The sequence below is a fragment of the Prionailurus bengalensis genome, chromosome A2 (assembly GCF_016509475.1).
Source record: "Prionailurus bengalensis isolate Pbe53 chromosome A2, Fcat_Pben_1.1_paternal_pri, whole genome shotgun sequence".
Classification (NCBI taxonomy): domain Eukaryota; kingdom Metazoa; phylum Chordata; class Mammalia; order Carnivora; family Felidae; genus Prionailurus; species Prionailurus bengalensis.
The window spans coordinates 88364394-88390924 of NC_057348.1; the positions used below are offsets into that span (position 1 = coordinate 88364394).

Sequence of the window (26531 nt, forward strand, 5' to 3'; positions counted from 1 at the left end):
TAGGAAAAAGTCCCTCCCATTGTGGAAATATGAGCAAAGGAAAAGAAACATCTCTGGCTACCAGCCCAGTTAACTAACAAGTATATAGCCAACCACCCTCTGTGCCAGAGAAGTGCAGCTGGTGGGGTACCACGCGAGGCCAAAGGCAGGTCACAGCCCAGATCCCTGGTTAATGAAGCTGAATGGTCTCCAGGCTGCCTTCGTTTTACACTGAATCCACACCGTCAGGGTTTTGTTTGTTTGTTTCCCTTAACTTTCCCCATTTGGTGATTCTTGTGTGTGCTATTTTTTTTTTTTCTTAATAGACTTACTCTAAAGGCCCAGGCACTTAAAAACGCTGTTGTCATTCACTTACATTCACAGAAACGGGGGAGTCTCATGCCTAAAATAACAAATGTGAACTTGAATTGGTAGGATTCGAAAGGGTCCATCTTAAGCAGAAATACGAATCTCAAATTTAACACATTACGTACACGTTTTCCTTTAAATAATTTTCCTGTAGGAATTATTCTTCAAATTTTAAATATATCTTAGATCACAAAATTCTGACTCCAAAGCCTAGGATCTGGTACTTATCTGCCGACTCTGCTTCCTATGATTACTCATTTATCTTCTCCGATGGGGCTTCCATTTATCAAGTTGGTGACAGAGCATATGGTGTATTTGGGGGGTTAAGAGTAAAGCTCTTGGAAGGTTAAAGTGTGAGGTATTATTAGCAACATTATAGACTACTGCACTGTCACTGGAAAGCTGGAGAGGTGATGTTCTGAGGCTTTTATTTTTTGTAATTTCCTCTTAATAGAAAATGGCCTGTGGTTATTAGCATGACAGTCAAGGTGGGTGACTTCAGTTTCAGTTCATCTCTAGATTTCATAACTGGAACTCTTGCTGATGTTTAAGCTGCGCTTAATGTGGCTTTTAGAGAGCTGTCACAGCTCTGACTCACTACTTTTTATTGTTCTCTTTAATCTCCTGACAGGAAGAAATTATGACTTTGATTTCGCACATATGATGTAACACTTCATTATCTCTGCTGTTCTCTTTTTGTATCCTGTTTATTTGTTTAACTCTGAAGTCCAGCTCCCTTCCCTCCTTCTGCGTCTATGTCTGTCCCTACTGGACTCAGAGTTTCATAAACACCTGGCATTTCCTTAGTCCAGTGTGATCCTTCCCTTTTCTTTCTTCCGTGGAATGCTTAATTTTTCTTTTTTTTTTCTTTTTTGACCTATAGATATAAAATGCACTTTAATAAATTTCTTTGTGGATTTATTTAATGTTTATTAGATCATTTAAGTGTTTTTTCTTTGCCAATTTTCAAAAACATGCCTTGATTGAAATAGTATTTCTAATAAAATACAGTTGGAATTGCTATATTTTCATAGGGTTTTTTTTTGCTATCTAGAGACAGGAAGCTGCGACCCCGAAATTAAGCGGCTGATTCACATTTGTCTACTTCACGTTCTCCTTCTCTGTACTGCTTGCCTTCCATCCTGGAACAGGATGCATTACGCAGGCTGTATCTCCACAGTGAGATGTCAGCCCAGTCCATTTAGAAAATTCAGCTCCTTTACAAAGAGATAATGTAATCTCTGGCCTCTGATTTAAACTCATGGAATTTTCTCCACTCTAAGAGTGATAAGTAAAAACTGCTCCGCTAAATCAAAACCACGCTCGAACTGGGGTCGACTATCCATTTGCCTAATGTGAACAAGGATAATATATTTGGCATTATTAAATGTAGATCTTCAGTGAAGGGCAATTCATTTAACACGAGAAGAGTAGCGTGGAGAGGGACAAAGGACATTTAGGTATGAAGCAGCAGGTAAAGGTCAGGGACTCTGCTCTCCAATAATAGCGGCCTAATGGTAATTCCCTTGCAGATAATTTGCCTGTCAAATCTCTCATAGCTAAAGCATGGCATGTGTCTTCGAAGTGACTAGGCCTTCAAGAATATCTCTTTTCTGCAACAAACATAGAAGGAAGACTTATTGAAAAATAGTTCTGAGGCAATTGATTCGTTCTTTAAAAGAAAAAAAAATGGAATTTATACATCACTAGCCCCTAGATTAATCTGGTGTCTTAGAGTAAATGTAAATATAAAATGCAAACTGCAATGGTAAGAATAAAATGGTAATAACTAGGAAAATATATATTTGCTGTTTCGTTAGGGAAGGAGTTTCTAAGCATCATAAGTGAGACATCATCGAGATATAAATCTATAGATTTGTCTATGTAAAATATAAAACTCTTTTATGTAAGGAACACACATTTTAGAGACATAAAACATAATAAGTTACTTATGCATAGCATTAAAATGTTCACATCAATAATAGAGTTTAAAAGAGTTGGTGAAAATAATTTAAAAAATTTTTAATGTTTATTTTTGAGAGAGAGAGAAAGACATAATGCAAGCAGCGGAGGGGCAGAGAGAGAGGGAGACACAGAATGTGAAGCAGGCTCCAGGCCCGAGCTGTCAGCACAGAGCCCGATGCAGGGCTCGCACTCATGAACCGAAAGATCATGACCTGAGCCAAAGTTGGATGCTTAACCGACTGAGCCAACCAGGTGCCCCTGTGAAAATCATTTTTAATGAATACTTCAATGTAAACTAAGCAAATGGTGGAGCCTGGGTGGCTCAGTCCGTTGAACATCCGACTTCGGCTCAGGTGATGATCTCACAGTTTGTGAGTTCGAGCCCCACGTTGGGCTCTCTGATGTCAGCCAGAGTTGGCTTGAATCCTCTGTCCCTCTCTCTTTCTCTGCCCCTCCCCCCACTCATGCTCACCCACTCTCTCTCTCCCTCAAAAGTAAATAAAAACATTAGAAATAAATAAAAAGAAATAAATAAACTAAGCAAATGATGGGTACAGCACTTCAAATACAATGGAAACTGACAACTATGAAGTATGAGAAGGCAAATTCATATACGGTGATTTTGACAAGAAATTAGCGATATACAGCTGCTCATCAAAAGCCATAAAGATAACTTTTCACTCAGTTATTTCACCTCAAAAGATATGTCCTAAGAAAACAGAAGAGCAGAGGAAGATTTAGATATCAGGAAGTTGACTACTATTTTTTTCAAAGAGGAAACACGTGCTATTTAAATAACTTGGAATAATCATGGAAGACTGTGGTGTCAGGGTGGCGGGCGTAGGGCTAGGAAAAAAACATGGTATTCAAATTGAATGATAAGGAAAGCTGCTCAAAGTGTAATGGTTAGTGGGAAAAAAAATTGGAATAGACATCATTAGAGGCCTCATAATTCTCTATGTGTCACTATATTTTCCAAACCATTTATATTGCTTTTATAATAGAAAGAACGACAATAAAACAAAGACCTACGCAGGGAAAAATAAAAATACTTGAAGATGTTTTTAAAATATTTTTTAAACACACACACACACACACACACACACACACACACAAGAAAATACTCCCACAAATGGCATAAGGTATTACCTCTTCTAGTCATTCAGACCCCAAAAGTTCAACAGAAGCTCAGGGACTGCCGATTAACTTGCTACTTACAGCATAAACATCATCAATTTCAAGAACAGCTTTATAAGGAAGTCAGCAGATAACTGACTCATGACCTCCCCAACAGCACCCAACTGTGAAACAGCTCAGTAAGGAAATGTTCTCCTCCTGGCAGAGAATAAGCTGGTGACAGGCTCTGTGCCACAGGAGATTCTAGTCCCTCCCGCAGGCTTTTTTTCAGTGGGGAAAGATTCCAAACTGTGACCTTCTTGGTAAGGAGCAGAAGACAGCCTGCTGGGAAAAATGCTTCAAGTCTAGTCTGGATTTTGCCCCTTTCCTCAGCTCAGGAAGCAGGACTGCATATCCTGGACAATGTGTAACTACCTACGTACAAAGGTAGATGAAAATAGCAGTTGAAATATTACAGCTAGCATACTTTTAAGTAAAATACACTATTTCTGCCCCATTAAAATTCATGGAGCATGGTACCACCATGACCATATGATATACTGTTAAAAGGTACATTAAAGGAATGCGTTGCCTCTTCAGGAATATGAAAGATGCGAATGGAAACATGAATAGGCAAATGTATATATCTAGAATAGGAGAATACCGCCCCCCCCAAGCAGAGTACCATAGTCTTTTAAAAGTCAGATTAAATTTGCCATGGAAGAAGCATCATATTTAAAGAATTACTTTTAACTGGTGAGAAATTATCAAAGTTTATTAGCTATAAAATTAAAACTGCTGGTTTGGGACATTTAAGAGTAAAATATTACAATGTAACTAAAAATGTGCATGTTAAAATTCAGATTCAATATTTCTTCGATAAAAAGTTAATGCTTTATGTTTCCAAGTTTTATAATCACTTCCATGTCAGATAATACTTTAATATATATTGGAAAAAATGGGGCCCTTAAAATAAACATGTATTATAAACACGGATATGCTGTAATCTTAGAATATATGTATGTCAGTAATGATGAAGAATCCAAGTTTTATTGGAGAAATCAGACATGACAATCACTGGAGTACTCCCTTGGTATTAAGCATGTAGAGTCAACATTTTAATAAAAACATTTGTTCTTGAAGATTTCAGATGAAGAGAAAGATATTAACACCTTAATGTAACGGTAGAACATATCTTTCCATCAATTTCTTATGATCAACTTGGTCCCTCTACTGCAAGGCTTCTCAGCCTCAGCACTACTGAGATTTGGGGCCAGAAAACTCATTCTTGTGAGGGATTCTGAACTGAACAATGTTGAACATCATCCCGGACCTCTACCCACAAGAGATACCAATACCACCCTCGACCCACCGTCCATCCAGCTGTGACAACTAAGAACGTCTCTGGATATCGCCAGATGTGAACACTAGCAGCAAATTCACCTGCAGTTGAGAACCACTATTCTCTACTAATGTCTGACCGATTACATGTATTATTTTAAATGTTTATAGACTTATCAAGGAGGCTGGTATTTTAGAGCATTTGCTCTGCCTATTTATATGACAGAGAAATTGAGTGTTAGGAAAACTTCTCAACCTGCTCATAAATCCTCAGCAGTCAAGCTGAAGCCATGACCAGTGCTATTTCCTATTTCACACATCTTCCTGATAGAGAGTATCTGCAATTTTTTTTAAGTTATGTAAACTTGAGAGAGAGAAGGGGGGGGGGAGGGCAGAGAGAGAGGGAGAGAAAGAATCATAAGCAGAAGGCTCTGCACCACCAGTGCAGAGCCCAGTGTGGGGCTGGAACTCACAAAGTGTGAGATTATTATCTGAGCCTAAACCAAGAGTCTGACACTTAACTGACTGGGCCACCCAGGTGCCCCGCATATCTGTAATTTTATAAGTGTATTTTTACACTTGTGAGTAATCCTCTGCTTTGAAATTCACATTCTCATCTGTGTTTTCTCATTTTACTTTCATAGTAACTTTTGAATTTATTTCGTTCACTTTAGAAAATCCTGGCACATACAGGCTCAATGATATTACCAAACACAGGACTGCGATTCAATCAAATATCGAATTCTGAATCCTGAGTTCATTCCATTACTCGTTACAATATCCTTGGTTTACTATTGGGAATATTAGAACTCTATACTGAGTGTCACTGGTTTCTCTTAGGCACTGAAAGAGAAAAATAAAAACTTTGCCATTTACCCTTTGTTTCATGGCACTAAATAATAATACAGGATTTCTCAGACTACCCAAAGTCATCTCAAGTTCAGCAACATATATAATTTATCTACCTCACAAAATTTCTGTTATATGTTTCAATCATATGTATGTCTTAGACTCAAACAGAAAAAGTCAAAAGATAAAGAGAACACCCATACTGCTTTTCCTTTTGCTAATTTAATTTTAACACATCCAGAGTGAAGGGGTACATGTCCAGATAGTTATCCAACTTGTTCACCTGCTATGACAAAGATAGGTATTTCTTTCTGTATCCATATTCAACCTGTTTCACTTTGTGATCTAAGTTAAACACAATAGTTAAACCACTATTATGACCTAAGTGTAAACACAGTCAAAATTTACTCCTTATCCTACCGTAGGGGGAAAATATGTGTTCTTGTTTTTGACCAGGGAATTGCCCTAAAATACAGACAATCTATGAGAATGAAAATTTGGAAAAAAATATGTAAATTTCTTATAAAAATTCAATCTAATTTTAAATATATTTTATTAATGTGTCTGTATTAAGTTGTCCTATTATTTTTTTTTAAGTTTATTAATGCAAGCAGGGGAGGGGCTGAAAGAGAATCCCAAGCAGGCTCTGCACTGTCAGCCCAGAGCCCAACACGGGGTTCGAACTAATGAACCATGAGATCACGACCTGAGCCAAAATCAAGAGTTGGATGCTTAACCAACTGAGTCACCCAGGTGCTCGCTCCTAAGTTGTCCTATTCATATCAAAAGCATTGTTATCTTCCATGTTAGTGAGTATAAATTAGTATTTTCCTCTTTACCCCAAATAGTGAGGAGAGCGCCATACGGCACTAAACATTGAACATCTCTCACCACCAAAACTTGATTTAACTTTTACACTATTTCCCTCGAGATGAGCATTCTTTGAAGAGTATAACTTACCTCCTCTCGATGCTCATCTCCTGACCGCTGGATATACCACTTAATAGATGCTTGTTGGGATTTAGGTATACATTCCAGAAAGGTTGAATTAAATTCAATGCCAAAAATCACCTTTTCATCAGCAGTTTCATGACTAATGCCTGGAAAGCAAACATGGAATAGGAGATTAACCTTGACCTGATTTTAAAAGCAATGGGAAAATAGACTGATTTAGAACAGATGCTATGAGGAAAAGATTCATACACATTATTAAAGAGAGAGGAAATTCATGTTATAATATTGTTACCGAAGAGTCAAATATTATCTAATAGATTGATTTTTAAAACTCTATCCTTGCATTACAATTTTTATCCTTTCATCAATATATCAACTATTTGCAACCAATTTTTTAAAGTAAGAACTCATAAGATCTAACTCTAGCCACTGAGTCTTTTTATTCGAGCTGAACTGAATACAACTTTAGTGTCTTTTAATGATTCACCCCTTCTAACTTGTATAAAATATAACCAATTTTGTAGATAGTTCCAGAGGAGCAATTTACTTCATCTTTACAGAGCAATTCTATCATGATTTGATCCACAGAGCTGACCACATAACATTAAGAAATTTTAATGTCAAAAAAGTAAGTACAGTGGTCTGTACTTGATAAAATTCTATACTGATGATATTGAGCTAGATGCTCTAATACTCAGAATCTGGACTTATACATATTATCTACCAAAAAATGTTCTCTTTTATTCAAAGAGGGATTCTTAAGCCCAACATGCATTTGCTATAAGATAGTTAATGGGCTGCTAAGGGAGCATTGTCTCAGACACCCTATTCTCGTAAATCAACTGCACCATCTGAAATACATTCCATCCAGAGTAGCCAAAGGCTGTGTCCCATGTGTGATCTAAGATCTGTAGCTCAAATTTGATCAAATAAAAAATGACAGCTGCTCAGCCTGGCCCAAACATGCACTTTTTCATCATATATTCAGATGTCTCAATTCTGCAGATGGGCCTACTTAGCATTTTAGGCATAAACCAAGAGTAAGGCTTAAGGGACCTCTGTGAATCCTACATGTAAGCACACAAAATTATCAGCAAATGGCATGAATGCACATATATCCAATAGTTGGGCTTGCCTTTGAAGAAACTTCTTTTGAACTTGTTTGTGTTTTACCAGCAATGATTAAGTCAGGCGTGCTGACACCATCATGAATTAACCTCATCTAACCTTCAAAATGTGTGGATTCCATTTGAAACTTGTAATATATCCACCATCCCTGCCAATTCAACAGATAATATCTGTGATTTTCACAGTTAATAAATTCCTAATGCACAGAAAGATCCCCAGTGCCAATCATGGAAGAGAAAGGCATGTATCATTTCAAAGTAACAGATGCCATTTTCCTGAGCAAAAGGAGTTCAGGAACAGAGCAGAGAGGTTTCAGGCTGATTGTTAGGTGATGAGGCAAGAGTGGGGGAGAAACTCAATTAGACTGATTCGGCCAAAGAATCGGTCAAGTTAGTAAAAGATACATTAGTGAAAATGAAATAGTTGATCGTATGAAATGCTTTCTCAAGTCAGGAAAAACAGTGACTCTTTGACACGAAGTCATCACTATGTCAGTTTGACAGGAAATGAATTTACTGTTAGCAATAATCTTTGTTTCATTTTTGAGTTTTAAATTTCCTACTTTTAGCAATCTTATTTACAACTGCATCAAAAAGAATGAGTACCTAGGAATAAATTTAACTACGGACATGAAACACCCACACATTGCAAACTATAAGGCATTAATGACAGAAATTGAATAAGGCACAAGTAAATGGAAAGATACTTCATGCTCATGGATTAAAAGAATTAATATTGACAAAAATGTCCATACTACTAAAAGCAATTTTTGGATTCAGTGCAATCCCTATTAAAATACCAATCACATTTTTCATGGAGAAAGAAATAATTCTAAAAATTTGCACAGAACCATAAAAGACTCCTAAGAGCCAAAGCCAGCTTTAAGAAAAAAAGAACAAAGCTGGAGGCTTTGTGGGTGCTGCTCTGATGGGATCCCTTACGCTCCCTGGTTTTAAACCATAGTAACAAAACTATAGTAATTAAAAGAGTATGGTACTGACATAAAAACAGACACAGATCAGTGGAACAGAACAGAGAGCCCAGAAATAAGCCCACACATAGATAGTCAATTATTTTTGCAATGAAAGAGCCCAGAATATACACCAGGAAAAGGACAGTCTTTTAAACAAATAGTGTTAGGAAAACTGGACAGTCACATGCAAAAAAAAAAAAAAAAAAAAAAAAAAGGAAAAAAGGAAAAAGAAAAAGGACCACTACCTTACACCATACATAAACCATACATAAAAATTAACCCCGAATGGATGGAAGTGTTAAATGTAAGACTTGAAACCATAAAACCCCTAGAAGAAAACTCAGGCAGTAAGCTCCTTGATGTATTTTATTGATGATTCTTTTAATTTGATGCCAGAACACAAACAACACAAGCAAAAATAAATAAGAAGGACGACATCAAACTAAAAGCTTCTGCACAGCAAAGACCATCGTCAACAAAATGAAATGTCTTCCTACCAAATGGGAGAAAATGTTTGCAAATAATATATGTGATAAGGCCTTAATATCAAAAATGTATAAACAACTCATACAACTCAATAGCAAAAGCCCCCAAATAATCCAATTGCAAATGAGCAGAGAAACTGAACATTTTTTTTTCAAAGAGAACATAACAGATGGCCAGCAGGTACATGAAAAGATGCTCAGCATCACTGATCATCAGGGAAATGCAAATCAAAACCACAATGAGCTATCGTCTCATATCTGTCAGAATGGCTACGGTCTGAAAGATAAGAAATAACAAGTGTTGGCAAGGATGTGGAGAAAGGGAAACACTTGTGCACTGTTGATGGGAATGTAAATTAGCTCCAGGGAAAACAGTACAGAGGTTCCTCAAATAATTATAAATGTAACTAATATAGGATCTAGAGAGTCCACTTCTGGGTATCTACCTGAAAAACAAAACAAAACAAAACAAAACAAAACAAAACCCTAACTTGGAAAGATATATTCCACCCCCCCTGCCCCACCCACATTTACTGCAGCATATTTTGTAACTGTGGTGACGGATGCTAACTTAGACCTATTGTGATTGTTTCACAATGTATGCAAGTATTGAATCGTTGTTGTGTACTTGAAACTAGTATAAATGCTACCTGTCAATTATAACTTAATAAATTCCTTAAGATTGCAAATACATTAGTTTTTAAATACCCTTATTATCTCTACTTTAATACCCACAGTTGATTTTCTGTCTCTGGCTTTCCAAATAGGTATCAACTACTCATATATATATATATATATATATATATATATATATATATATATTTAAATGACTGTTCCCGGAAACATGAGATAACTTCTTATAGTCTACAGGGTAAACATAAACTCCATAGAATTCCATAGGAGCTGTCACAAACCTAGCCCAACCTCTGTGAGGTCTTTCTGATTGTAATTATTGTGACTTCATCTACGGTAAAATTTGCCTTTGCTCTTTTAGCGAAGCTCAGATGCTATCCAGCTAAGTATCCTCTCCTTTACCCATGCATTACGCAAACATTCTTTTGTGCCTAGGATACAATTTACATCCCAGTGACAGGGACAAGGTCATCAAGTGAATAAATTAAAGAACATAGTATTTGGCAGTGTTATGCGCTACAAATAAAAAAGCAGATCAAGGAATCAGAGGTAGAACACGGAGAAAGTATCTCAGGATGGTCAGAAAAGGTGTCTCTGAGACAAAAACATTTAATTAATTTTTTTACACTTATTTATTTTTAAGAGAGAGAGAGAGAGAGAGAGAGAGAGAGAGAGAGAGGGCAAGCACAAGAGTGGCAGAGAGAGGCATAGAATCTGAAGCAGGCTCCAGACTCCTAGCTGTCAGCACAGAGCCCGATGTGGGGCTCGAACCCACAAACCTCGAGATCACGACCTGAGCCGAAGTCAGACGCTTAACCGACTGAGCCACCCAGGTGCCCCTGAGACAATATTTTAAGCATAAAATTAAATGGTGTGGGGGCACCTGGGTAGCTCAGTCGGTTAAAAGTCTGACTTCGGCTCAGGTCATGATCTCACGGTTTGTGGGTTCGAGCCCCGCATTGAGCTCTGTGCTGACAGTTCAGAGCCTGGAGCCTGCTTCAGATTCTGTGTCTCCCTCTCTCTCTGCCCCTCCTCTGCTCACACTCCATTTCTCTCTCAAAAATAAATAATCATTAAAAAAATTAAAAAAATTAAATGGTGTGACACCTGAATATGAGTTCTTTAGGTAGGTACGGAGGAAATAAATACAAACCTAGCTGAGGCAGGAACAAGACTGGGGCTTTTGAAAAAGAGAAACCAGTGAGCGAGCCATGCAACAGTGAAACGAGAGGGTCCAAGCAAGTATCAGGAACTAGATCAAGCAGACTCTAGAGGCCATGGTAAACGCTATGGGTTTTTCACTAATTGTTCTAAGAAGCTAGTGAAAGATTTTGAGTAAGAGAATGCTGTTATCTGACTGTAGTTTCTGAAAGGTTACTCTGGCTACTAAGTGGGATGGAGACTGACCAGGGGAAAAAACGGAAGCAGGAGGACCAGATAAACGGCTCCAGGACAGGTGTGGTGGCTTTGGGTAAGCGGGCACATCGGGAGGTGATGAAGAGTAGGAGCAGTGGTGGCCACAGAGCCAAAAGAAGTTATTGTGAGGTTGGTACTAGGCTGTGGAAGAAAGAGAAGAAGAAAAAGATGATGCCTAGCTTCTTGTTTTTGCTTAGCAGTTGGGTGAATGGAGGTGCTATTTATTAATATGGGTAAGTCTTCACTGCAGAACAACGAAGTTTAGGAAAAGACAGCACTAATTCTTTCTCATAGATCATTTGGGACGCTTATTAGGCATCCAAGATGAGCTCTTGGGTAGGCATACAAGTCGTCTGGCACACAAGACAGAGTTTAGAACCGGACTAAGAATCTGGGAGCAAATTGCCTCTGAGAGTATTGAAATTGATGGTGTTAGGCAGTGAACAGGCAAAGATTTTACGTTTAGATGGTGGGATGCAAAGGAGAGTTAAGAACACTCAGAAGGAGCAGCCTGTAAAGTGAGAGGAAAATCATAAGGATGTGGCGGGGGAGGGGGGGGCATGAAGCCCAAGAATGCTGAGACACCGTGTCTTTGGAAAAAACAAACCAAACCAAAACAAAACAAAAAACCCTGATTTGTAGTGCTTGTTCTTTTTTGTGTAAAAACTCCCACTCTGGCTGAACCAAGCTACTAAGGATTTAAAACCAGCTTATGCAATTACTAAATAATAAGCCATCAGCTCTCATGGGACCATTAAGAACTGGCCCTAGCACATCACTGCACGGAAGTCAAATGAAGAATGTGTTTCAAGGAGGAGGGAGTTAGACATTAAGTAGAAATGACAACTGAAAATTGGCCATTGGATTTGGCAAGGAAGGAACTGCTGGAGACCTTGACAAAAAAAAATGGATTGGGGCAGTGACGGTGATGATTGGCAGAGACTGTGTGTGGTTGGTCACAGCAGGAACAGGATATGGTGAGTCACTATCTCCCCCATCAGCAGGAACTGTGTTTTGAATCACTGTCTTTACAACACTTATCACTATCTGACATTACATCTATTTTACTTCTTTTTAAGTTTACCGTCTGTTCCCTCCCCTGACACAACTTGAACAGAAGTTCCATGGATGCACAGACTGTTTTCTTTTTCATTCACGGGTATATCCTCAATACTTGTAACTGTTCTGGAAACATCTCGCGGGTGCGTAGAAAACACCATGTAGGTTGCACATGGTAACGCCTGCTAAATAAAACACTGGACACGACAGGCAGTCACCCATGCAGTAGAACAAGGTCAAACATACTCTTCTGGACCAGAGCTTATTTTTCAGAAGAATGAAATTATAAATTATAAATAATTGTTTTGTGTTTAAATTACAAAGCTGCTGGGTCACTGGTTATAGACTGTGAAATCTGGGTTGTTTATGGAACGTGGGGGTGGTTACTAACAATGTGATGAAGGGAAGGCAGTTTCCTTTCTCCAGTTGAGTGCGTGTATGCGTGTGCCTGAGCGTGTGCGTGAGCATATATCCTCTGAAGGTAGAGCTTGAGAGTGGAAAGTAACCAAAGCTATGGAATATATTCTTATACATTTTTTTTGGAATATACTCATGGATTTTGAGGGGAATTTTTCGTATAGATATTTTGCAATATAATCTTATAGATTTTTTTTTCCCTCTGTTATCAGACTCACTCCTTTTTATTCTCCACTTTGTCCCAGTCATACTCAGGCTCTCAAGATCTTCCATGAAGTTTTCTCTGAACAAGACAGCTTCTGGTGATGTCTCTCTTTGCTAAACTCCCATATCACTAATTGTGCCTTATGACATCTCCCCAAAGAATTATAAGCTCTCGAAGGAGGTTCTTTGTCTCAACATGTACCCAGGACAATTATATGCACCTGGAAGTCACTTAATAAACATTTACTGATTGAATGAAAACATGAATTAATACACAAATTCACATAATGCATACTCTACCTAAAATTTTCTAACAAGTGCTACACTCTCATCAGACCTTTCTGGAAGGGTCTCTGAGTTTACTCTGAATGTCCATATGTTTTGGACTATATCCTCTTTTATCTTTATTAGCAGTTTTCAAACTTTATGAGGATGGGTAAGCCAGTAAAAAATACAAAAAAAAAGGGATAGGAATTTTAAAAGACATATGATACAAATAATGATATAATAAAGGATTATTCACTTAGGCATGTAGACAGGGGGTTGATTGATAAAATCTCCTGTTGCTTTTCCAGAACATAAGCATTATATAAAATGAGAGCTTCCCATATAATAGATATTTTAAGTCATATAATAAAAAGACACACAAAAACTAGGCTTAACATTTTAATGGGAGAAAAGCATATTAAACTTATACTTACTGTCTTCTATGTCCCAGCACTGGGTGATTGGGTCTCCATACTTTACATCTTGGCGTCTGGCTCGCCTATGGAAAAGGGATTAAACTGTTTAGAACATTGAGCATGATATCTGGAACAGATAAAGTCAGCATTTAACACTAATAACAGTGGCAAGAGCAGAACTATGCTTGTCTTACTGCTCAACTCAAACGCAGGGCACTATTCCCATCTAACGTTAATCCGAATACTACTAGCAACAGAGTCCTAACAGAATGCATCCTGTTTTGGAAATAAGATGATATGAATTTTATTGAACTCCTCTGACTTTTGACAAATTGTTCAAAAGAACAGGTTGACTACAAATATAGCCCAGGTTTCAGATACATCCAATGGGGGAGGCAAACCATCCTTACCCTCTTTTTTCAATCAGTCCATGGGAAAGTAACAAGATGTACAAGAGCTTTATTTCGTGGGTAGGAAAGTAACCACAAATCTAGAACTTGTTACCCCATGGAGATTCGCTATTCCATAGATTTGATTAAGCAACAAGTTAAACACTGTCCTCTCAAATAGAAGTACCAGTTTGGTAGAGCATGAGTGGCTAATCCTTTCTGTTGATATGCTGTTCACATTGTTTTTCTGGTAGTAGAGACAAGGATAATAATAAATAATGGTGTTGTGCATTATTGTCACATATTTTCCTTAAGAGAAGACAGTAGCTATTGCATAAGAAAAGAGAAAGCTGCTACCCTGAATTAAAGAAGTCTTAAACTCTTACAGTCTATTTTCATTTGCGTTGGCTATTTTATGTTGCCACTTCAGCAATCGTAAAAGTCACAGTAAAATCTGCAATATCTAGGGTGTTGCTTAAGGGCACTACTGACCAGGTGACGAGCCTGTATGAGATTCATCTAGCACGTACATTTTTTTGGCTCCCGTGGACATTTATGTTAAGGTAAGGGAAACTATCGCAGGGGCATGTGTGCAAGATCAGAGATAGAGTCTTGGGAAATATAAGAAGAAAAATTATGATTGCGTAAGGTACATAAGGTCAAGAATGTTTTTAAATCGTGGCTTCTTAAGAAACAGGGTCAATTCATCAAACTGAAGGTCCATTACGAGCTAATGAGCACTCTTTGATTTTTAGTTTCTAGAAAAGAAAAATATTCCCCAAGGGCTCACTATGAGAAGTATATTCTTAGCCAAAAACTATAACAGAATATTGGCGTTTTCTACTTTGAACTGGTAATAGCGGTATCTCCCCACCCACAGCGAATCCAGAAATTTCAGGGAATCTAAACAGTCTCCTAATTATAAGCCGTATCTGCTGTTGTACTATGCATTCAGTCTGTGAATCCTCGAATTTGAAATTTGACACGTGAGTCAAATTTCAAGAAGAAACAAGTGTGTACGTACTAGTGGGACTAACATACACTCACTTGTCATCATAGTTAATACAGACCTAAAGATTAAAAAAAAATACCATATACAAATTGCTGACATTTTACCTAGAGGAAAAATATACCTTGAACAATACTGCAGAAAAAGGGTGTTACCATAATGCACATTTAACAATTTATGATCATAACATATTTAGCTAGCATCAGTCATCCTGATGACAATTCAGGTTGTTTCCAATAATTTTACTACTGAAAACAGTGCTGAAATGGACATCCTTGGATGATTTTGTGGTGCTTTTGCCCGTGTGTATAGCGGATACATTTCTAACTGGGTTTTACTGGCTCAGACTAGCTTCATTTTTAAGAGCACATAAAGCAACGAACAGTAAACAGCAGGACAGCATTTTGATGTTTATGTACATCTGAGTGACAGAAGTTGACCAAGTTAGACTTATTACAGTAAAAACAAAATTGTACCAAGTCACTGAGACGTGCTGTGGGTTGTTTATAACCTACGCTTTTATGAACACATATATGTATACATTATTTGCAAAACAGTAAGGGTAAACATAGACCATGTAAAAATAAGGGAAGAAGGGAGGAATGGAGGAAGGGCAAAGTAGTCGAGAAAAACCAACTTTTAATGGTATTTAACAGAGATGAAGGAAAAGCATGTAAACAATTTTTCAGAATTTTTTCAAGTTCCACATTTCGGCACTTCAGAACACTCTCTTTCATGCTCCTTCAACATTTAGTTTTATGCAAAATTTAATTTTAATATTCTTACCAGAGACCATGTTTTCTACAATTAAATCATCTTTAATTTAAACTAGAAGACAAGGTATTCCGGTGAGATAGTCGCTGGGTAGAAAAGAAGGCTTCACCTTCACTCCATGTGCCTCTTACCGTTTTGAAGTGGGCGCATATCGAGAGCATGCATTTCCATCCCAGGCACAGTAGGGGTCTCTGGCCAGGCAACAGTCTGCACAAGCTTTCCCATAAGTGTCGCATCTGTTCAAGGAGAGCTGAACCAATCCATCCCGGGAACCGACGTACAATTGTTGCTACAAATCAGGCAAAACAAATGAATTAGAAGCATCTTTCAGACCAGTCTTAAGAACTTCCCTTTCCTGAATACCACATCACAGATCTAAATCTGTCTCCTCGGGTGCCCTTGTACAGAAAATAAGCAGTTGTACAGAAACATAACAAAGAGTAAGATGAGTCGATCACTTCTACTCCTGGCAGCATGGCGGTTTGAAGATGTTGATACCGAAATGGACAGCATTCTAGAGAGCTAGGATAACCTTGGCAGTAATTTAAGAAGGTCAAAACCCAGCTGCTAGACTGAGGAATTAAGACGTCAAATTCTTTCTCAATGGTTGAAAATGCGCTTTGGTAGATTATATCAAGCACAGATGTGATGGGCAACACTGATGGTCTTCCGCTGCTGTGGCTTCTTGCGTGAGAGACGGCTGAAAAGAGATTTATGAAACTTTCTTGTGGTTTGAACCATTTCATTTGCTAATGAAATACCTCTTGATCCCTGAAGGAAAATGGGTTATAAGCTGGAGAGAAAATGCTTGGTATCACTGTGAAGAAAGTATTAAGGAGGCTCGAAAGATGCCATATCACCAATGAAAGGCTGCAGGATACTAAACAACTCAGCATATAAAGGTGCATTTTGGAAATATGTTCTGAAAACAAAGCACTGCTCTTTATGAGCATTCGCTGAGTGTACGTGGTGGAAGACGTAGGGAGAGGGATGATACGAATAACTAAGCCAGAGTCTGTGCCTTCAGTGAACTCATGGTCAACGTCAGTGGGCCATATCAGACTTTACACAAAGGGGAAAAACCTGAGAAGTAAATGTTGACATAAATAAATACACGTACTCAATCTACAGACATCTATCTTCTACCTGCCCTGCCTATTAAAGTGTCAGTTAAGACCTCCTAGCTGCTAAATGCAATGCACCCAATTCAGTATTTGCTTTACTTCAATTCTCCAAAGTGTTTAACACCAAGAATCATGCCTCCTTTGACCTTCAACTTTTTCTTGTTCTCTGTCTTTATTTCTGCCTAACATTTCTGTCTCCTTTGAGGATTCCTTTCTTTGCATTAAATGTGAGGTGCCCCTCTTTTCTATCCTCATTTCTTTGCCTGTCTTATTGTATAAAGCGTCAGAGGCATCTCGAAAACAACGTCAAGGTTGACATACTGGATTGCCCTAAATCTAGCCCTGATACCCTAGCTTTGTCACCCAGGACACAAAGCTGGGAGTTGTCTCTGAATCCCCTTTATCTCTTAGTCAGCCACCGTATCTTTTCCATTCTCTTACACAGAACTCTCTATCTATCTCCTCCTCTCCCTCTCCACTGCCAACACTTTTGTCTGTCTTTATTGTTTCTTCCCTGGATTACTTATAAGTGTTCTAATATTTCCACTGGCTTCAGCCTCGTGTTCTGACAACCCCCACCTCTACCCCAGGACTCGATCCATCTTCCGCTCTGCCACACCAGACTGACCTTCCTAAAAGGAAAAGCTTATCACAACACATTCCTGCTGAAGATCTTTAAAGGTTTTCGTTGTCCTCAGATAAAACTGTTAAACTTCTTAGGAAGACATATAAGGATGTACCTAATCTTGCTCTGTTTTATGTCCCAGAATCATTTCTAGCCTCCTTGCCCCTTGCACACACACATGCCTTTTGCTCTAATTGTTCACAAACTTATTAGAATAAGCTATGATTTTTCACTGCTCACACCTTTCCAAATGTTCTCCTTTTTTCCTTGGCATAGGCTTCCTCTTCCCACCCCCTTTTTAATTTAACCGGTTAACTGCAACATCCTTCATAGTTCAGGTTACATGTCTCTTCTTTTTTGTTAATGTATATTTACTTATTTTGAGGGGGGGAGGGGCAAAGAGAAAAGGAGAGAGAGAGAATTCCAAGCAGGCTCCACGCTGTGAGTGCAGAGCCTGATGCAGGGCTTGATCTCATGAACCTGTGAGAGCATGACCTGAGCCGAAACCAAGAATCAGATGCTTAATCGACTGAGCCACCCACGCCCCACATGTCTGTTCTTTTCACTTCCTTCCTCTGCTCTACCTGGCTTCCTCTTAGACCAGTTCCTCCCCTGTGTTTTCCCTGTACAGGCTTCCATTATTGTTTTGCATTGGTAGCGTGTTCTTTCTATGTCTCCCAGCTCCACTGTGAGCTTCTAAGTGAAGGACTATGCCATTCATTCATTTCTATACCCTCCAAGGGTAGTAGTAAGCCTTTAAGAACTAAACATTCAGTGAAAAAAATTAATGGAAAAGATCAAATGAGAAATCTATTTAGATCTTTTCCCTAATAGTTTCTGTGTCATTACTAGCCACATAGATGAAGACAATGTTAGGGGGGAAAGGGGAAAATGGGTGATGGGCATTGAGGAGGACACTTGTTGGGATGAACAGTGGGTGTTGTATGTAAGCTATGAATCACGGGAATCTACCCCCAAAACCAAGAGCACACTGTATACACTTTATGTTAGTCAACTTGACAATAAATTATATTAAAAAAATTAAGCATATTATCCCATAATTTTTTTTTATCCTGGGGGTACATATACAAATGCTAATACAAGCCTGAACCTCTTGAATTAATTGGGATTTGGAGTATCATATTGAGAACTTACGATCTATTAAATATCATTATTGTCATTGTCATCAGATACCATTTACTTCACACTTACGATGTGCCAAATCTCTGTCTCAAATTTTGTGTGCAGCATCCTATTTATTAGGTGGTGGATTTTATTTCCCTAATTTCTCTGTTAAGGAAATTGATTCCCAGAGTCAGATACTAAGTGGAAGGCCGGCAGTTGACTCTTGGGCTCTTTGCCACCATCGTCCATAGTATAATTTCTAGACTCCCTGATTAAAAACCATTTTTCGTGATTATGGTTAGTATTCTACATGAACTTCTTATGGCCTTGACAGAGACACATCCTCATGAAACAAAGAAAGTGAGCTCAGTTTTCAAGAGCCAAGGGAAGGGGAATATCTATCATTCAAGTAATGATATTTGGCTCTACTTCTCCTAAGGCAAGCCTACAACACTGGCCTCTAATTGGTTATAAAAGAAACACATAATTTAAAGCTTTTTACATTATTTATAATTTAACTTCCAATATCAATAGAGTTTCCCTAAAATGAATTCAAGCAGCCTGTTGCTTTTGTGGCTAATTTTTACAGAAAAAATTAGAAAGTACCTGCTTCAGAGACAACTCCATGTTCAAGATGATTGATGAGTGCTGAAAATAAAAATCAAATGTTAATAAAGATAATCATTAAGAGTCTTTTGTAGCAGCCAATATGTTCTCTTGTCATGTACCAAAGATCACTGAAGAAAACTTCAAGGGTCTGTTATATAGAGGGGGAAAGGATCTTAACGTTTGTTCTTTCCTTCTAATTCTACCTTAATAGAAAGGATCAAAATAGTTCCTTTAAAGTATCTTATTACAGAAAAACTATCTAAATGTATGAGGAAACACTGTGCATTGGAAATCGCTCCCAGTTACCCACAAGGTTTCTCCTTCTAAATCTGCTTATCTTAACTGCTTCCATATAATTCAAACTAGTGTTGACAAGAACATCTCCATAATTATTTATTACCTAGTTCTGCTCTTACTTAGATCGGTAGTTGAAAAACTTGTTCAAGTAGCAGAGTTCTGAAAAGCTATAGTGTTCTTTGTGGATGAGCATATTCTTTATGGAACGTGGCAAGCTACTGATGCACAAGATTCCGTGATATGAACTAGGACTTGCTTTACTTGTTGAAACTATGGCTTTATGCATGCAATATAAAATTAGAAACATGAACACAGAAGCTACCAAACTAAAAAGGATGGAATCTTTAAGAATTTTTCATCTACTTATCATCTATTTACTGTCCATTCGTTTCTCACCAGCCAGTACTTACAAACTGATAAACAGTAGCAGATACCAAAAATTTAAGAAAATACATGAAAAAAAATGAAAGAAAAATGGTAAAATGAGAACGTGCTATCCCAAAACTTTTTTTTTTTTAAATGAAGGACACAGGTTCATTATTTAATCCTCACAATGGAATCCAAATAATTCCTCTTGACCACTAACCACCATTAAGTAAAACTTATTTTAATGCACCTTATGTATTGTGGGAGCTTCATATTTGGCTTCTGGGTTCACACTTAGATTTGACATCAGTTTTTCCCTCAGGAACCACCCAAGACTTTGTTTTTGGTAGATGCCAGATAGCAGATCTTGTTCTTGTTAACTCCTTGACCACTATTATCATCACAATGTAAACAGGATCCTGTGGAACTCAGCATGTTAATTACCTTGAGTTCCTCACAGTGGGGTTCTCTACTTGATTTTTTTTTTAAGGCAATAGATGTTCACAGGGAAACAGCCCATTTTAATGAACTATCTCAACAAAAATGTTATAAAAGACACAACATATTTTTCAAGGCTCCTGTCAGAAATACACTTTTATTTCTAATGTTACTTTCAGAAAATAATTTTGAACTAAATGTCGCTGAGCATCTACAGAGAATACCACAGCTCAAATGTATTGTTAAAAGTCAAAGACATTCCCCAAATCTAGAAAATTATTATTTTAGATCTAGCTCTCTAGGGGGACGTAGCATACATCAAGGCTTTACTATCATGCAACCTTGTTTAAAAAAGATTCCTTATGGAAAAGCAGGGACATGTGATTTACACACTCTTCCAGTTTTCTCAAATTCAATGGAGGAAAAATTGAAAAGTCAACCGTTTAAAGTAGAAAAGCATCTGGGTAGTCAGAGACCCCAGACCCCAGGCTTTCATCCACTGTGGCGATTTGTCTGACCATATGCTTAGAGAATAAAGTAATGAGCGGCCATCCCAGGAGCCCTGATTTTAGTGGTATTCTACGGGGAGAGAGGAGTCCTGTTCTCAGTTGCTTGAAAAACTTTTTTCCATTGCTTAAGGAAAAGGAAAATAAAGGAGATAATTGCACAGACTTCTCTAGGAAAAGTGACGATGTATTAAAACACACTGTCCTGTATCAAGGACTACTAAGTGTCCCCATCTCTTCTGGAACTCTGGACTGTCTTACCTTGAATATCTGCAACTCTTCCAGCACTACTTCTTCCATATTCCACTTCTCCTTTGAAATGCTGACAACTTTTAGGACTGTTCCAATGTCTGAAAAAATACATGACCTATAATCCTGCTGTTTCTCCTTTAAGTATATGCCTAGCAACCTTCACAACTCTTCCCTCCTTTTTCTTTCAAAGTCTTTGGAAAAGTCAGATTAAACAGGGCACACAAGAAGTGAAGCTTAATGGATATGATTCCCTCCTTCCGAAACATGATAGTTTTTAACTCATAAAACACATATTTATAAGGAAGACATTAAAAGACATGCACTCAAAGATCTTTCGAGCAAAAGGAGTATGTATGTCTCATTCAAATAATGGCTGAAATTATAACCAAAGTGGAATGATATTTTTGTAACTGAATTTAAAAGGTTAAGATATATTAAAATATTTTTTTTCTCTCTCTCTCAATGTAAGAGATATTTATTCAGTGCTTATCACATCTAAGTTACGCTGAAAGGTAAGATATATACATTGTTAAATAATGTTAACAAAGGGAAGAGAAACCACTGAAGCCATCTACATGGGGGGAATTTTAACTCACTCACCAACATATTTTATTTACAGAAACTTTACTAATAGGCTGGAAACTGAAGTTCTGTTTAAAATTATTTTGGTTTAATTTAAGAGTAACCAAAATTTAAAAGACTATAAACCAAAAATTGACATTTAGTAAAGATGCCTTAAATACAGGATCTTCTATTGCAGTTTACAAGGTGACATGCTATTTATTACAGAAAGACAATCAAAAGAACATTTTAGAAGGAGAAAAAAATCTCATTTGGAAATTAATTTATACAATATAGATGCTTTTAAGCTTCTGGCACTGTGGTTGAAGAATTTTAATATGGATAGTAATGATCCTATTTGCCCAAAATAGTCTGAAATATTTAATTCGGTTTTTAAAGGACTCTAGGATCTTTGAAAAAATATAAAATATACATTTTCCAAAGGTCATAATTGAAAATCGATCCATCTATCTTAGTTACCTTATAATTTTCTCAGTCAAAGTTAGGTAGTACCACCTAGTGGCCGAATGGCATTTATGACAGCAAAGTGTTGACCTAGGAACGCTTTGGGCGGACAGCGCAAATTCAGTAGCAAACTCCTTAGAATTAGTGACAGACTAATTAAAGTAAAACCTTGGTTTGTGAGCATAAGTCATTCCAGAAACAGGCTTGTAATCCAAAGCACTCATATATCTAAGCAAATTTTAAGAACCATTGGCTCAGTTGTGATCACTCGGCATTTGGTATCAGGTACTAACTCGTATTGCGAGAAATCAGTTGTTTATCCAGTTAAAGTTTATTAGAAATGTTTGCTCGTCTTGCAGAACACTCGCAGAACAAGTTACTCTCAATCCAAGGTTTTACTGTACTTACTCGGTCAGCTTCCCTAGTAATCTCTATAGTCTTGAGAACATCACTTACTTTCCTATGTCTTGTTATTGCCATCTGCAGCATAATCAGGCTTGACAACAGGTATTCTGAAAACCCTCTAAGTCTGTCACATGCACGTTCCCTAACAAACTCTACTTTTTTTCAATGTATTTATTAAAAAATTTTTTTAATGCTTATTTGTTTTTGAGAGACAGAGACAGAACGTGAACAGGGGTGGGGCAGAAAGAGGAGACACAGAATCTGAAGAAGTCTCCAGGCTCTTAGCCTTCTTTTTTTTTTTTTTTTTTTTTTTTTTTTTTTTTGCAAAAACAGTATGTTTTTTAAAAATAAAATTGTTCTGTAGTTCTGAAAACCTATTTCAATAAAAAAATGCCCATTTCTTGAAAACACATTACTTTTGATTTCTTTACTCAATGCCTGATTCATTAAATCACATAACATTATCCAGGATGAAGTGCTTTTATCTCAATGATGCATGTTACCTTTACTGTCATTAGAATGCATGTATCATTAGATGATATTTTCTATTTCCTTTTTCTTTCTTTTTTTGAGGCATACTAAATAAGCAATATTTCTTTTTCTGGAAAATATTTTTTAATCATTTTATAATGACTGAGTTGACAAAAAAAATAAATAAAATAGTCTCTAATAATGAAAGTGATACTTAATCCACAAAATTCAAGGATAGGAAAAATAATCTCCAGGAAGTTTCTACTTAAAGATCTTTACAAAGTATTGCTTAATTTTTTGAAAAGCCATTTTAAGTCAACTCAGTCAATGATTCTCAAAATTGAGTGAAGGGATCTTTTGCGGGGCTGGGGTGGGGGGCAGGGAATCAAATATCTCCCTAGAGAGAAAAAAATGTGAAGTCTGAAAATAAACATTGCTTAGCTGTACTTGTTTAATTTTAGTCCATAGTCATTCAACAAATATGTATTGAGCACCTAATCTAAGCAGGCATTTTATAGTCATAACATACAAATATATTTTGAAATCTCAAATACCACTAAAGGAGGCTGGGAGATATTTATAACTGTCAATTAAAAGCATGTGTTATGCAATGTTAAGAAATAGTGACTGGATATCAGCTAATAATTACTCATTTTGATTTCAACCAATAATCTTTTTGAAGCCTTTGCTTCCTTTGTCTAATAGTGAAAAATTCCGTTGAAAGAAAGCATCATCTGGGTCTAGCATACCTGTTCCAAGGAACATTACATCGTATTGTCCATCTTCTGCAACAACGTGATCGACCACGATCTGGGTCAATCTGTAATCCACATTGATTCGCTTGAATGTTGGTCCTCCCGCAACTGGGTACACCGATTTAAACATCACAGGGTGCCGCTTTATGAAACTGATGACATCATCCGGAAAATCTCGGGTGGATTTAATCAGTGGATCGTAGGTTTTGCTTGGACACTGAAAAGAAATGAGAAGAGAAGTAAAGACGTTGTTCATACAGCTGAGGAACTTATATTTACTTACAATAAAGTTTTTAAGGCTTATTATTGACAATATGAAAGGAATGGTGAACAGGATCAATATGGAATCACATATGCTTGTCAATAAACATAGTTTACCTGGAATATATTTAAATCCAGTTTTCTCTCTCAAAGTTATTTTAATGATTACAGGGGAATATTATTCATCCAAAAAAAAAAAAAGAATGGAATTTTGTCATTTGAGACAACAGGGATGCACCATGAGCACATTATGCTAAAATAAGTCAGACAGAGAAAGGCAAATACCGTATGACCTCACTTATATGTGGAATCTTAAAAACAAAAACACCAAACTCACAGATACAAAGAACGGATCAGTGGTTGGTTGCCAGAGACAAGGAGTGGGAGGGTTGTCACAATGGGTGAAGGGGGTCAAAGGGTACGGATTTCCAGTTATAAAAAAAATTAAGTCATGGGACATAGTGGGTAGCATGATAAGTATTGTTAATAACACTGTACTGTGTATTTGAAAGTTGCTAAGAGAATACATCTTTAAAGTTCTCATTACAAGGAAAATGATTTTGTAACTATGTATGGTGACTAGACTTACTGTATATTTTTCAAGATATTCAAACATCAAATCATCACTTTGCATACCTGAAACTAATATGTCAACTATACCTCAAAAATTTGTCTACATTTTAAGTCCTTTATCTCTGCCCAGTTGGGCTTCTGCTTTTGAAATACTCTTTTCAGCTGCACTGGCACAAGTGAAAATTTGTAATTTCAATCCCAAGACAATTGTCCTTTCTTCCAAAAATTCTGGCCTCAGAAAGCTGAATATAAAACCCCTATGCTAGATATTTCTGTTGCCTTTTGAACTGTTATCCTCCTGAATTAACTTCAGATCTCAAAAAGCAACTGTCTTTACTTGTTGGCAGGAGAAATGGCTAATGGTCACCAAAGGGAACCTAGCGAAACAGATTATGCTTGCCTATTCAACCTTCTCAAAGTTTCTCAAAAAAAAAATGTAAATTATATCTAATTTTCTGTGTTTTCAAAAGCTTCCACAGTGAATTTGTTTCCTATGAAGCTACATGAAATTTGAGTTGAAATAATTATGAAGAAAGCGATTTATAAACATGGGAATATATGAGAAACCATTATTTTCAATTTCTTTTAATTCATTTAAGATTGCAGTTTTAAATTAAACCCATGATTATTAAAAATTAAATGGAACAAATCACCACGTCATAAAAATTACTTGTAAAAGAGCTTTAATAGTTTTACATCATAATTAGTTTTTTTTATATATAACTGGTGTGAAAATTACACTGTGAACAATTCAACAGCTCTTTCCCTAAAGGATCTGTGAAGAAACCATTCAGGGAATTTTTCACTTCTGTCTAAAATTGTCTCTCCTTTGCCTTTTAGTGTTCACTAATTCAATAGTTAGCATACCCTGCCCCCTGGTGGTAAGACACAAATGTTCACACTAGTACAAATTGAATGAACGTGATGTGCCTTTATCCAAAGAATATAAAGAATTGCTTTATAATTAGATTTTTTTTCAGGCAAATATTTAACTTTCCACATATCAAATTTATTTTATGATTTCTGTATACTGTAATTCAAAAAGCTAACTCAGAACAATGCTGCTATTACATTTGAATTCTTCATGGGCTAACATTCCTTTGGAATGGCAAACTTTGGCTCTATGTTGCAGACATACAGAAGAAAGTCTTAAAGAAAGTGCTACTTTTCCCGGTTTTAATTTTTACACAAGGTGGAAACACAATCTCTACAAAACTGAGCCATTTACACCAGGCGCTAATTAGAATCTTGTCAAGGCTTCAAACTGTGCTTCTCAAATCCTGAACCTCCAGAGGATCATTCTCAGGGAATTAAAGATACCGAAGTTAGCCACAACATATGACCCTTACCTCCAATTTTATAGGAATAAAATCATAATGGGTCATTAAATTGGAAGAAATATCAAAGAAGTTGTACTAAAATATTTTGTTAATGATTTTCCATTAGTAATGTAAGAATATTTCTATCTTTTACAGAGTTCTTGCATGTCTGATCTTTAACGTCTTATTTATTTTTGAGACAGGGAGAGACAGAGCATGAACAGGGGAGGGTCAGAGAGAGGGAGACACAGAATCTGAAACAGGCTCCAGGCTCTGAGCAGTCAGCACAGAGCCCGATGCGGGGCTCGAACTCCTGGACTGAGAGATCATGACCTGAGCCGAAGTCGGTCACTTAACCGACTGAGCCACCCAGGCGCCCCTTGCATGTCTGATCTTAAAAAAAATTTAAAAAAAAAAATTTAATCTTTCCCTTAAATCTCTTTATTTTTCCCAGGTCTGCACCAAAGAGGTGCAGAATATTAGCTATTTGGCAATTACTTAGCTTATTGTTAACTGGATGTTGGTCTAAAGAGCTGAATGTCTTCAGTCATTGTTTCTAGCACTTAGCCTTCAGACAAGTGGAATCTCTCAAGTCGATAATGGAAGGAACCCTATATTAAATAGATTAAGCTGCAA

The 26531-nt window shown here is 37.1% G+C and overlaps 1 protein-coding gene across 4 annotated transcripts in view; it reads right to left on the reverse strand.

The window, feature by feature from the left end:
- The window catches only part of SEMA3D (semaphorin 3D), a 200853-nt gene that overhangs the window by 5496 nt on the left and 168826 nt on the right, over positions 1–26531 (reverse strand). For all 4 annotated transcript variants that reach the window (XM_043588732.1, XM_043588731.1, XM_043588734.1 and 1 more), the window contains exons 12-17: positions 23737–23959; positions 21095–21183; positions 19224–19265; positions 15875–16032; positions 13590–13654; positions 6580–6719 (exon numbers count right to left, since the gene is read on the reverse strand). In XM_043588732.1, coding sequence (XP_043444667.1) covers positions 6580–6719; positions 13590–13654; positions 15875–16032; positions 19224–19265; positions 21095–21183; positions 23737–23959 — 717 coding nt within the window. The remainder of the gene's footprint in view (positions 1–6579; positions 6720–13589; positions 13655–15874; positions 16033–19223; positions 19266–21094; positions 21184–23736; positions 23960–26531) is intronic.